The 12,231-nt window shown below is 40.9% G+C and overlaps 1 protein-coding gene across 6 annotated transcripts in view; it reads left to right on the top strand.

The window, feature by feature from the left end:
• si:dkeyp-14d3.1 (transmembrane protein 132C) overlaps nucleotides 1-12,231 on the top strand; it is a 117,559-nt gene that overhangs the window by 73,813 nt on the left and 31,515 nt on the right. For 5 of the 6 annotated variants that reach the window (XR_002274205.1, XR_002274207.1, XR_002274206.1 and 2 more), the window contains exon 4: nucleotides 7,079-7,265. Coding sequence is in view for 2 of the 6 variants with exons in the window: in XM_020590726.1 (XP_020446382.1) it covers nucleotides 7,079-7,265 (187 nt within the window). In the remaining 4 variants the exon portion in view is untranslated. Of the gene's footprint in view, nucleotides 1-7,078; nucleotides 7,266-9,788; nucleotides 9,855-12,231 lie in introns of those variants that run through there. The other variant, XM_020590727.1, reaches the window with a different exon arrangement.

Below are 12,231 nucleotides of genomic sequence, written 5' to 3'. Positions count from 1 at the left end.
CAGGAACGTATTGTTGCTGTCAGGTACAGGGAAAAAGCTGCTTGTGGTGTTTTGTTTTCTTACATGTTGCCTAACCTGGAGTGAAATATAAGGTTGACAGGTTTATAACCAAGGCATACTAGAAATGATTTAAAGACTCTTTATTTTTGTAAAAAATTAATACATAAACAAAAATGACATGCTCACCAGCACGTGGCGCATCAACGGAGCCCAGTAGTCATGTACTTTTCACTCTCATCTGCCCCATTTGGATTGTATTTAAACTCGAAAATCAATACCAGTATATATTCTAAACCATCGTATGAATCCACTCTCCTTAGATTATCTTAAACTGCCCGTATTTGAGCACATTTTCTCTGTCATCTATCTGGCTCCAAGTCTCCTGTGGCCACTACTGTACATAAAATATACAGTATCTCTGCAGAACTGCCAAAGCCACCGAGGCAGCTACATCTCACTGACATTTATCACTATTATTCTCATTCTCGTCTTGCCTTTATTTGGCAGTGTTTCTGGAGGAGCCTACACCTTTTCTCCTTCTGTCACTATCTCTTTTTCCATTCTGAACAAGGCTGAGCTGAAAAGGTCTGCTGGGTAGAGGCGTCTGGGTGTGCTTTTCTTCCTCTGCTCCCTCCCAGTCTGCAACTTTCAACCCTTTGGCTCTGCTCCTTTTTCAGAAACACTGGACTGGACATTTTTTTGGAGTATAAAAATACTAATGGACTTACAATACCTGCACTGTACTTGGGTTGCCTCTGTCTAACTTGGAGAAATCTGATGTTCCTTCAGTCAAGCTCTCTAGCGCCACTCCAACTCAGGTTGTATAATTAGTCTAATAATAAATATTAGCCTAATAATAAGTATCCATGGAAACTCCAGCCCAAATGCACTCTTTCTTTTGCTTTTCATATCAGTGCTCTATAGTTTTGGTTTGACATTTTGGCTTTTGAATGTATCCATGACTACAGTACATTCAGCCTCTGTGTGATTTGCTTTGATTGCAGAGTGGCTAATCAGAGGGCCATGAAAATGTGACTTAAGGACTCTGGTTTCTGCTCAGGGCTCCCTCAGCAGGGACACTGTGCTCCATGCTGAGACCCTCTGGGTTTTTTCTCTGAAATCAGGCCTATGAGAAGAGGCTTAGACCTCTCAGGTGGATGCTTGTTTGAAAGTGGTGCAGGGTAATTGGCTTCTAATAGGCTGCGAAATGAAATTCACCCATTATTCATCCCATTAAATTGAAAGAAAAAGTGTGTCCAAATGTTTGAGTAGTACAGCCTTTACAACCTGATATGGTGTTTATTTAACACACTAGCTTTTGCATGTTGTTCAAGGTGTTGTCAGATATTGACATGCTGCAGACATTATATTTTATCGCAGGGGACAGTAGTCAAGACAATGTGTTGCAGCTTGATGTCTGCATTATGTTTAGAAAACTTCATCTTGCACAATTGATTGGGTGCACATGTTCTTCTTCATTCATGCATGAAGGTTTGTCCATACATATATGCATAACTGTGTGCTTGTAACTGCATGTGTGAGTGTGTGTGTGTGTGTCCTGTTTCTGTGCTGAGCAGTTTATGGCTGTTCCGAGTGAAGGAATTTCAGAACAGCAGAGTTTCAGGGTGCTGTTTTCACGCACCACTGAAGCCACAAATTTGATTATTTTTTCCCTCCACAAGTAGTTTGGAGTTTGTGTGAGGCCTGCCTCGCACACCGCTGCCTCGCACACCGCTGCCTCAGACCATTCTGGACAGCGTCTCCTCTGGCACCAGTCTGCATCATGCATTGTCATCTGCAATTCTGATTCCATTCAAAATCTCTTGTTGAATAAGTAGTGTTTTGTCCTGCTCTGCTGAGGTTTGGTCAGTTTGGCCTCTGCACTTAACATTTTACTTTATGTGTGTCACACACAAAATACACTTCAAAAAACAGTCAGGCCTCAGCTGCCATTGTTTTCCCAAACACAGGCAAATGAAGATGTTGGACCTGAAAATGTCACTTTATTTATCCCACAGAGGCTTCTTGTCTGTCTCTCTCTTATTCTCTGAGGCAGCGGAAGCACAGCTACTCATCACGGGGAGATTAAACAAGGAGTGTCACAATGACACAGTGAGTTTGATAACAGGACAATAGAAGCCCTTTCAATTAGAGTCCTTTCTCCAAAAAGATTGGCTAAAAAAGGGATTTCTTCAATAACTTGTGTTGTGTCTGTTTATTCATTTTGAAATTAAAATGTATCTTCCTTTAACCTCCTTGCAGCCTGAATTCAATAGCTCTCTAATATATTCCCATGAAGATAAGACAGAGCTTCAAGGAGCACTTTAGACTGTGTAATTAGTGAAGGCAGAAGGTGAACAATAGAAGTTTGGATTTATTGATAGCACATTTTGAAAGGACATTTGGAAGGAACTGGGCCTCATGCAAGAGCCAGCTGTACGAACAGATTTGTTCCTAAGTGGCACTCACAAATTTTTATGCACAAGCAAAATTCACAACTGGTCCAGATTCGGCACATAAATCATGAACGGATTGCCTTTATTTGACTTGCTGAAAAAAAAAAGCTTTGAGAAGAATTAGGGAGATAGCGGAGGTTGTCCTCTGCTGTCACTATCTCGGCAGTGTTTTTAAATTATTTAAATTTTGAATCTCCCCCCTCAGGAGTGAGCAGCATTGAAAACAAAGCAAAGCCACCTGACTCTGACTCTGGTACTTTGTTAGGAAACTTAAACATGATGCTACCATTCTGAAACAAGTAGCTGAAGTCTCTGCTTCCCATTCAGGATCAGACTCTGTTTTATATATCTTTGTGCGATTTCAGCTGCAGCCATAACATAAGGTAAAGATTTAATGAGTGTATTTTCCTAAATGCCAAACTAATGCTTTAATTGAGAAACTAATTGGTACTCAAAACATAATTTGTTTGCAGCTGAATTGTTAAGTGAAGTCTGATATATGAGAGGTGTAGTGCTATTTGATGGCGTACCAGAGCACACCTATGGTGCATGTACGTGCTTAAATTGTTGCTTGTTTCAAGCACCATGTAAACACCTCTCCTACGGTGGCAACTGTGCTCACACCATCAAATAACACCTTTCCTACGGTGGCAACTGTAACTGCTCACACCATCAAACGTTAGACTGGTTTTATTTTCTGGTGTGGCAGAGTAACATAATGGCATGACCTGTCATCAACTGTCTCATAAAGCCATAAGAAATTAGATGCACTCCATTCAAATCCTACTGAATGTTCACTGAACTCCTCCTGCTACATGCCAACCAGCAGCAGTGATGACATCATCTGTGTGTGGGGCTCAGGACCTGTGAGCATGTGCCAGATTTTGACCATCCTGCATCTGCTTGCACCATGTAGGCCTAGCTGATCACTCACCCACTGAGAGCCACTACTGATCATTGCATCTGATGTTTGTCTACACTGCAGCTCCTCTAGATTACACCCTAGTTTGTCAGTCTGTATGATCTGAGTTTTGTTCTGTTACTTGGCTTTTATAAACAGCTGTATTCAACACCACACTTTGTCGCTGTGCACAGTCCATGTTATCAAATATGTGACTGGACAAAACACAAACGCTCCCGGGTGCCAACTGCGCATTGTAGCAGGCATTGTTTAAGTCGATCAATCACAACCACACCTTAAATTTTAATATCATAACTTAGAGCATTCCATTTTGCAGGATATACACTTGACTGATGCTTGGATCTTCAAGTGCTCACACACTTCTTATATGTTGTAATGTTATAAATTTCGACTGGATTAGGCAAATACTCTTTTCCTGGAGAAAAAAAAGTGGCAGTGTCATTCCAGTGTGTTCCGGCAGCACCACACCCACGGTTAGCACTGATGACTGTGTTTGTGGATTTAATGGTAATGGTACAAAGATGTGGCACAAGTCAACGGTAAACAGTGTTAAATAGAAAAGAGTTTGGACAAAAATGAAACCTTTTGGGGTCAAGAAGAAAACATGGTTTATGATAATGTCTTGGTGATTTTTAGAAACTCTCAGTGGTGTCAGAAGCTACTGTCGCTAGTTGTGACATCCCCTCTGTTATTTATGTCAAAGACTGGTTTTACATTCACATTCATGTATAAAAATGCTATATATAGCAAAAGATACATTATGGTGCTGAACTGTTCACTTATGTTTCATTGGGTGTCACAGTGCATCCTACACATCTGATGGTGTCATGATTAATGGGAATCCAGAATGTACCTAAACAGCATCCTTTCAGCCCTCTCTGTGCTATTCTTAATGAGTCAGTCATCAGCCGTCTCAGACAGCACCTTGTCAAATTTGATTTCCTTTCCAGTCCGATCTCTAAAGCCAGAGGGCCAGCTGCTTCTAACTTTAGGGCCTGTTATCTACTGTGCCCCTCTATTGCCTCTGGCTGCCCCCCAGTCATGTCTGGCCTCAGATTTAGTCAAACCACAGCTAGTTTACAGATAATTATCAGGCTGAGGCCAGCTGTGTGGCACACATCCACTGGCCCTTTGTTACTAATTGAATTAGACCCCATGCTGGAGGTGAGAAAGAAATGAACAGTTTCCCCCAGCGAGCCATGTGATAAGCAGACTTGGAGCGTGGAGGCTGAGTCAGAGTCAGAGCGGCATGCTGGTATATGTGCTCGATGTGGCTCACTCAGCGCCGGAGTCACATTCGCCCTGATGCTGATGTTTCTGTCAGGCTTCATTTTATGCTGTGTGTCAATGGGGGTCAAGTACAGCAGACAATTAAAAACAGACTGCTGCCAGGCTTCCTATGAAAGGTAAAGAGCCCACAATGTCTTTGTTTATTATTCCCTCTTTTCACCATCTGCTTTACAATTTATTGTCTAGCTAGATATACAACCAGCAGCAGCTTTGATTTTTAAGAGTGATCATAAAAATACAGTAGATCATTTTCATTATGAACACTGTATTTATTATCTTCACAGCTCTGTGCATTGAAAATCACTACGCCTTACTTAAATCACAGTCAAACATGCGCCTACAGAGATTCTCCATACACTATTTATCCACTGCCTTGCAAATGTGTCATTTATTAAGGAAAAAAAGGATAAAGTGAAGTGATAGCATGCATTTTTTATACAAACAAGTCTTTGCTCGTGTCCTTGACTCAAATGTTACACTACTCCAGGTCTTATTTCATCCTTACACATGTTCTCATTTCTATATTACTGTCATCTCTGCAGGTCTTCTTTTGAAGTTGGATATTTCTGTCACAAAAATGAAAAATTGTAATTAAATCAATGAATAATTAAACTGAATCAGGTGAGTGTGGAATGAAATGACATCTCTAAATTTCAAAACAAAAGCACAAAGTAGATGAAAACATGTGGAAGTGTGAATTTAGTTCCTGCACTCGGTGGCTTGTGTTCAGTATAATCAAACCTTTCTGTGCCACAGCCACTTTCATTCTTCTGTCTCGTTGCCTGACTAAAGTATGTGATGTTTGTCAGAGCAGCCTTTGTGCAGTAAAAGTCTGGCTGTGCTGTAGAAAGTAGGCCATTTAGGCTGATGGCTGACATGGTCCTGTGTGACCGTGGAGGGCTTAACAGTTTATTTCTGGACGTTCGGTCCATCATCTGTTAACATTTTTGGTCTGATGAACCTTGTGGCTTTACAAGCAGAGATTAGCATCTGTCTCTTTCCACAGCATTGTGGGACAGTTATGTAAGTAAATGATGTAGCACTCTGCCTTCAACTGCTCTGTACTCTCAGTGGGACACTGTTATGAAATGTGACACAAGTAATTTGGTTGTCATCTTAATTATTTATATACACCTCTCTTGGATGTGAAAATTGGGTTGTTGCGCTCTGTTGCTCAAAAATCTGTCATTCTCTCTGAATTAAACTGAATGAGAATAATGTGGAACTAGTGTCAGACCTATGTCAGTATGAGATAAAGCATCCATCCATCCATGTATCCATTATCTATACCACTTATTCCTGAATAGGCTGGAGCCAATCCCAGCTGACATTGGGCGAGAGGCAGGGTACATCCTGGACAAGTAGCCAGTCTATCAAAGGGCTGATAAAGACAGACAACCACACACACCCACACACATTTGAAATAAAACATCTTCTATTATTTATTGTTTTAGATCCCTATTCATAATTTAGAATGTTATACATTTGCTCATCTGTCTTTCCAAAACAGGCCATAATTTGTTATGTTTGCTTGATATTAAAATGAGCTTTAAAACCAGTTTTTTTCTGCTGTGTGCTTTACAGTATTTCCCACATTACAGTACATACACATCCTTTTCTCCAAACACAACACCCCTTCTCTGTCTCTCTCCTCCTCACCATGTTCAAATTACAAGATGCAGTTTTGTGCCGGTGTGCCACAGGGACCATGCATGAAATTTATTGGCCCCGAGTCTCGCCATTTGACACGCAAGAAGCGGCTAACAGATCTTGTGCCATTTCCCATCTCCTACGGCTCCCGTGTAAAGCTGACCTTTCCTGCCTCCTGGCTATATTTAAGCCCTGAGCACCAGAGGCTTACGGTGCCATGGTAAATTTTATTATCAGCGCTTTCCATTTGTCTGACTTAATTCAGGCCTGCTGTAGATTGTGCTGAAGCTTGTCGTATATTTACACTCCACTATGGCAAACAAGGGCACTGGTGACAAGCCCAACCATCAGGACTATAGTGGGGGATGATGCCTGGTGAAGCATACCTTTGAACGACTCTGAGGAGCAGCCACAAGATTAGAGCTTCTATTTACAGTGCACATCACCTGCCGTAAGGTGTGAGCAGATTAAAGAAAGAGGGAGTGATATTATTCCACGAAGCAGGGAGTTGACCAGAGAGTCAAGTACAATGGGACTTGACATTTTGAAGAATCTCAGCTGGTAAAATGCCATAGATTTCAGCCAAAGACACATTTATCAGCCTTCACCATTTGCTGTCATTAGTGCAGTGTGTTGCATGAGCTCACGAACGCACATGAGCACCCATACATCCACACGCATACTTATTCTTTTTCAAACTCTCGCCCAGCCATCTGCTTAACCATTCACTGACACTTTCTTTTTTTCTGCACTTTGGCAGAACTGAGGTGGGAGTTCAAAGGGTGCTCCAGGTGGATCTGAAAATGGAAAGCTTCCCAGAGCCGCTGGGTAGCCGCTGGATGGCCTGGCAGGGGGAGTACCCAGCCAGTCGTGCAGCTACACAGGAGGCTGAGACGGAGATCCGACTGGCACAGGAGGACCTAGCGGGCATTGTGCCCCTGGCCATGGTGAGTAATGTCACTTCCAGCTCAGTGCAACGCCCAAATGGATGGCTGCATACTCATCACGCAACAGATAGTGCAACACCGCATTCTATTAATTATACACTTTCAATCAACATTTTTGCACTTGTTTTCTTTAGGCACCTTAATACTTTGCACTGGAAATTGAGAATTGCTGTGACTGGCAGTTGCCTCAGACAGACAAAATGAATGTATTCATGATCTGGCCACATGTATTTTTAGTAAAGTTTTTAGAAACCAAAGCACAGGTATATCAAGCAGGATATTTGCTTTTTCGTCAAGTGAAGTAAAAGTTCTTTCACTGACACTGGAGTACTGACACAAACAACGAAGCACAGACAGGGCATGAGCAGCTGCTTAGCAGGAGAGCAACAAAGTACTGTACATTTACTGTACATGTAGTACTTGTGATTTATTTGAGTATTTTCACTTTTTACATTTACTACATTTCAGAGAGAAATGTTGCACTTTTTTCTTCATTACAATAATCTGGCAGCTATAGTTTCTAGTTTCCTTTTCAATGTAAGATTTTACATACAAAGCATGCAAGTTATTCTTAAAATACAATATATTTTAATACCATATACTAAATTGCCTGTAATTTTTCATAATCAAACTAACTTAAGGCCACTGATATACCATAGAAATGACATGCCACATATACACTAACACAATGGAATTCATCCAGTTATTTTCTAAGACACACAACCTGGAATGGGCCATTTTGGACTGATACTTGATACTGCACTTGATACTTAAAATATATTCAGCTGAAAATCTTTTACTTTTGCTCTTATCACTGTACTTTATATACTGTAGTAGTATTACTGTGTAAACTTAAGGTAAAGGATCTGAGTACTTCTTCTACCACTTTAACTAGAGAAGGCAGAGCGTGTTTAGGAGCAGGCCAGGACGAGAGCATCTGCAGCTGCCAGCAGGCTTCAGATGAGGTCTGGAGGCTGGTTCTGGCCTGAGGGGAGCCCTGGAGCTGTGTGTGTCTCCCTCAGCAAGGCACAGCTCCACTGTTGTGTAGATTATCCAAAGCTTCCCCTATAGAACTTCACACGGAGAGCCTTTCACACATCTCCGCAGCTTTGTTCAGTGACCCAGAGAGCATCACATCTGATTTAGATCAAGAACATTCAGGTGAGAAAATTGTGTTGACTAAAGAGAGAGGCGTCACATCAGCACTGATTACTAAAACAAAGATCGCATTCATTTCTGTGTCAGTGCATCTGATCTGCATGATACAGACCTGACTGTTGTGTAGTTGATAGATGCCTGTGGGTGGCAGTTCCTGGATTCAGAGAAATGTACCGCATCCCCACTCACTGATCCAGCCTCAGGATAACTGAAGCCGTGCGTTTAATTCTGCAGCACTGTTCGACTTCCTTCTCTCACATCCTTTTTATGTCACTGATGTGACAACAGCCTGCTTCCCTTGCTCTAGGAGTATATCGTTAGCTTGTACACCTTCCACTGACAAAAACTGCAGGGATGATTTGCATGATTATCTAAAGCCTGTAATCATATTAAGAGAATACACCAAATAATTTGCTACTGCCTGCTTAAAGAAAAACAAATTTTCAATGAAATGTTTATTTGATTGATTTGATTTGATTTGGCTTTTGTGCATATATCAAAGGCAATACTTCCATCATTGTTTTGGTAAAATGAGTCTGTGAATGAGAGCACACTCCTCCAAAATCTCACATCAATCATTCCCTTAAGTCTCAGCTTTTTCACTCTGATTATTCTGCTCATTTTACATAGTAGAGGGGGTTTTATGGCTCGCTATCAATCATGTAACTTTTTCCATGGTGGCAACAATCCATCTTAATTAACCTGATGTTACAATTACTTGTTAAACTTGGATAAGTCAATTAGGGACAGGATAATTTAGGAAGGAGCCTCACAGGTGATAAGGATGAAAAATGTTTCAAATATATAAACCAGATGATTTTCAGTACCCCCTGCATGTACAGAAAGGCTTGATTTTCCCTTTTCCTTACCTTGATTTGCTATTCTGTTCAGAGGGCCTGTCAGGGAGTCAGTGAAGCAGCTGCTACTTTGTCAGAGAGTGTGGATAAAGTGTATTGAAGGATCAGGTTCACTATCACTGGAACATTTTCATCATCACATGTTTAGTGACAAAAGGTTGATTAGGACACTTTTATTTTATTTTTGCTTTACCATAAGGCAGTGCACGTTCTCTTCACTTTTCTTTTAGTGCTTCTCCTGCACAGCCTACTTCCCAAGATGCACAGCATCTCCAGCCACCCCATGGAGCTTATCGCATAACACAAATACAGTACTGTACATGCAGAGACTCATGAACTCTCTCTGTCTCTGTCTGTCCCCTTCTCTCTCCCTACTCTTCCTTGCTCTTACAAACACACACATAGCAGCACAATGCTTTCACAATCTGCATGCACCAATATGAGAGAAGCACACAAGCGAGAAGGAGGAAAGCTGAACTAGATTACTTGGAATCACTGTGGCATGAAAGGCTCACAGATAAGTTCCTCTCCTTCCCCCCACTACACTCCCTGCTGATAGAAAAGAGGAAGTAAGGTAATGTAAGAGCACACACACACACACAGCCACATCATCCCCCCCAACCCCCACCCCATTTGCAAAATCACCACCTTCTCTCTACCACAGGGAAAACTAAGTCAGTGATTCCAGTAGAAAACAGGTTTCTGCACGTAAAACTGAAGTCAATGTCACAGAGTAGTGAAGCAGGCATACTATATGAAATATATGTTCATCACATGCTCAGTAACAATACTGTTCATTGTGAGACCAGGAAAAAACTGTAACTCTGTGAAATACATAAATGTTGAATTCTTGTACAGAGGGTGCTCTCACTGTTCATTATGAGAATATCATATGGGAACCATGGGGAGAAGTGGTCAGACCTAATAACTCCAGAATGTCTGCTCACAGCACTAGAGCTGCAACCTCATGTTTTTACCATCTCAGCTACAGGCTGCGCGTTGATAAAACATGCACTGTTTCCTTCCAGATGTATGAAAAAAAGAGTTGAAGGTGACTGATCAGTATATATTTTCCATTACTTAGAAGCTAACATGTGGAAACTTTGCACAAAGAAATGTATCTTTATACGAAGCCCTTGAACACAGTGTGCAGTACAACCGAAAGTTTAAGCTACAATCTAGACATTTAGAATTGTTTAAATTTGATCTAAATAATACTATTAATACTAATACTATGTCTTTTCATGATAGCATTACCTGTAAATTTTGTGCTTTCCAGCCCTGAGTAGTACCTGCAGTCTTCCTGTCAGGCCACATGCAGCTAACTCCACCGATAGAGCAGCAGCAGGACCCTGAAAAATCACTCACTGCTGCTCATGTATCAAGATTCTTATCCAACTTCCATCTGGCTTTTATCTGCATTTTAACAGCTGGAGAGTCCAATGAGATAGAAATTATAGTAAGAAAATCAAAGGGAATTTGAAGAGTGAGGGGGCGTAACAATGGGAAAGACTCTGCTTAGGCAGTATTCAGCATCTGATCTGTATTACAGTATGCTGATTTATCCCTTAGGACTTGAAACATTACTTACACATCTAGCAGGAACATAGCAACTCTGACATCCCATCAGAGTCTCACCAACTAGAGAAAAGCACGTCCAGTGTTCAGTGTTTTTGCCTCTTGTTTCATCCTCTAATGACTGAGAAAAAGAGCTGGGTCTCTGAGAGCCAAAGTAATGAGCTGCACAGTGCTGAGAGCTGGCTAGAGTTGCAGAGTGTAGCGTTGATCCTCATTTGGATCAGCAGTATTGGCAATATTACATCACACACAGTTGCCATTAGTATAAAAAAAATACTGTTTAATGGAGCTTTGAAAGACACGTGATTGTCTAGCTGCCTTTGTAGTTGGCTACAGTAGTGTAACTCCAATTAAAGATGGACAGAAAGCTCTTTTTAATGTATTCTATTCACTGCCATTGTAATGGCTGTTGTATTGCACTGCAGCAATGTCTCCACATTGTAATAAATAAAACCTCTCCAGATATCCTCATTCTTACTGAGACAATGTCTTTTCTTGTAATCCCAGATAATGAAACCACTGTGGATTATGTTTTTATATGTGTGGCAGTGAAGTTAAAATGTATGCTTCACTGAAATCAACTCTTAGTTTGACCCTAAGAAATCAGAATATATTGTGCTAATCCCTTTATTGCTAAGCACATGCATGGCCATTGTATGTATGTCCGACCCTAATGCTGTCAAGCTCTGCTCACACACACCTCTTCAGAAAGACCAACGACAGCAACAACAACAATAATAATAATGGGCAATCTAAACCTGGACCAGCTCCCTGACAACTCTAACATGTTAAAAGAACAGTGCTAGAACTTAGTCTTTCCCAGCTTTGAGACAAATCCACCAGACCAAATTTGATAAATCCTCTTTAGTCAGCATTGATCAATATCATACTCATACTAGGCCACACACATACTCTACCACTGGAGCTTTTGCTGTTGATGTTAATGATTATACTCCAGTACCCTGGGTCAGGAATACTGAAATTCCTCAATCCAAGTCTCAAATTATCAACACAACAAATAAAACACATTTGAATGCTCTGAATTCTTTAGAACTGGTATTTTGGCCCCTTTTGACCCATTTTTTATTAATACTGAATGTAATTTAAACATACATCTTTGACATTTTGTTCACACAAAGTCCATTAGATTTCTCTAAATCCATCTTTACTGTTTGTACAAACAGCCCAGATTCCCCTCTGTCTTCTAGCAGGCTGTTGTTGTTGTTGATGTTGTTTTTTCATCATATTGTACCAGCTCTAGCATTTCCATCACTGGCCTTGATTCATCACTAGAAAACTTGTCAAATTTACTCACTGTAGGCTGCATTTTGTGCAGTTTATTGCAACCAGGCATCCACAGTTTATGCCATTGA

The sequence above is a fragment of the Monopterus albus genome, unplaced genomic scaffold (assembly GCF_001952655.1).
Source record: "Monopterus albus unplaced genomic scaffold, M_albus_1.0 scaffold12.1, whole genome shotgun sequence".
NCBI classification, from domain to species: Eukaryota; Metazoa; Chordata; class Actinopteri; order Synbranchiformes; family Synbranchidae; genus Monopterus; species Monopterus albus.
Note: the sequence above shows the minus strand (reverse complement) of the source record. Positions and strands in the feature narration are given on the sequence as shown.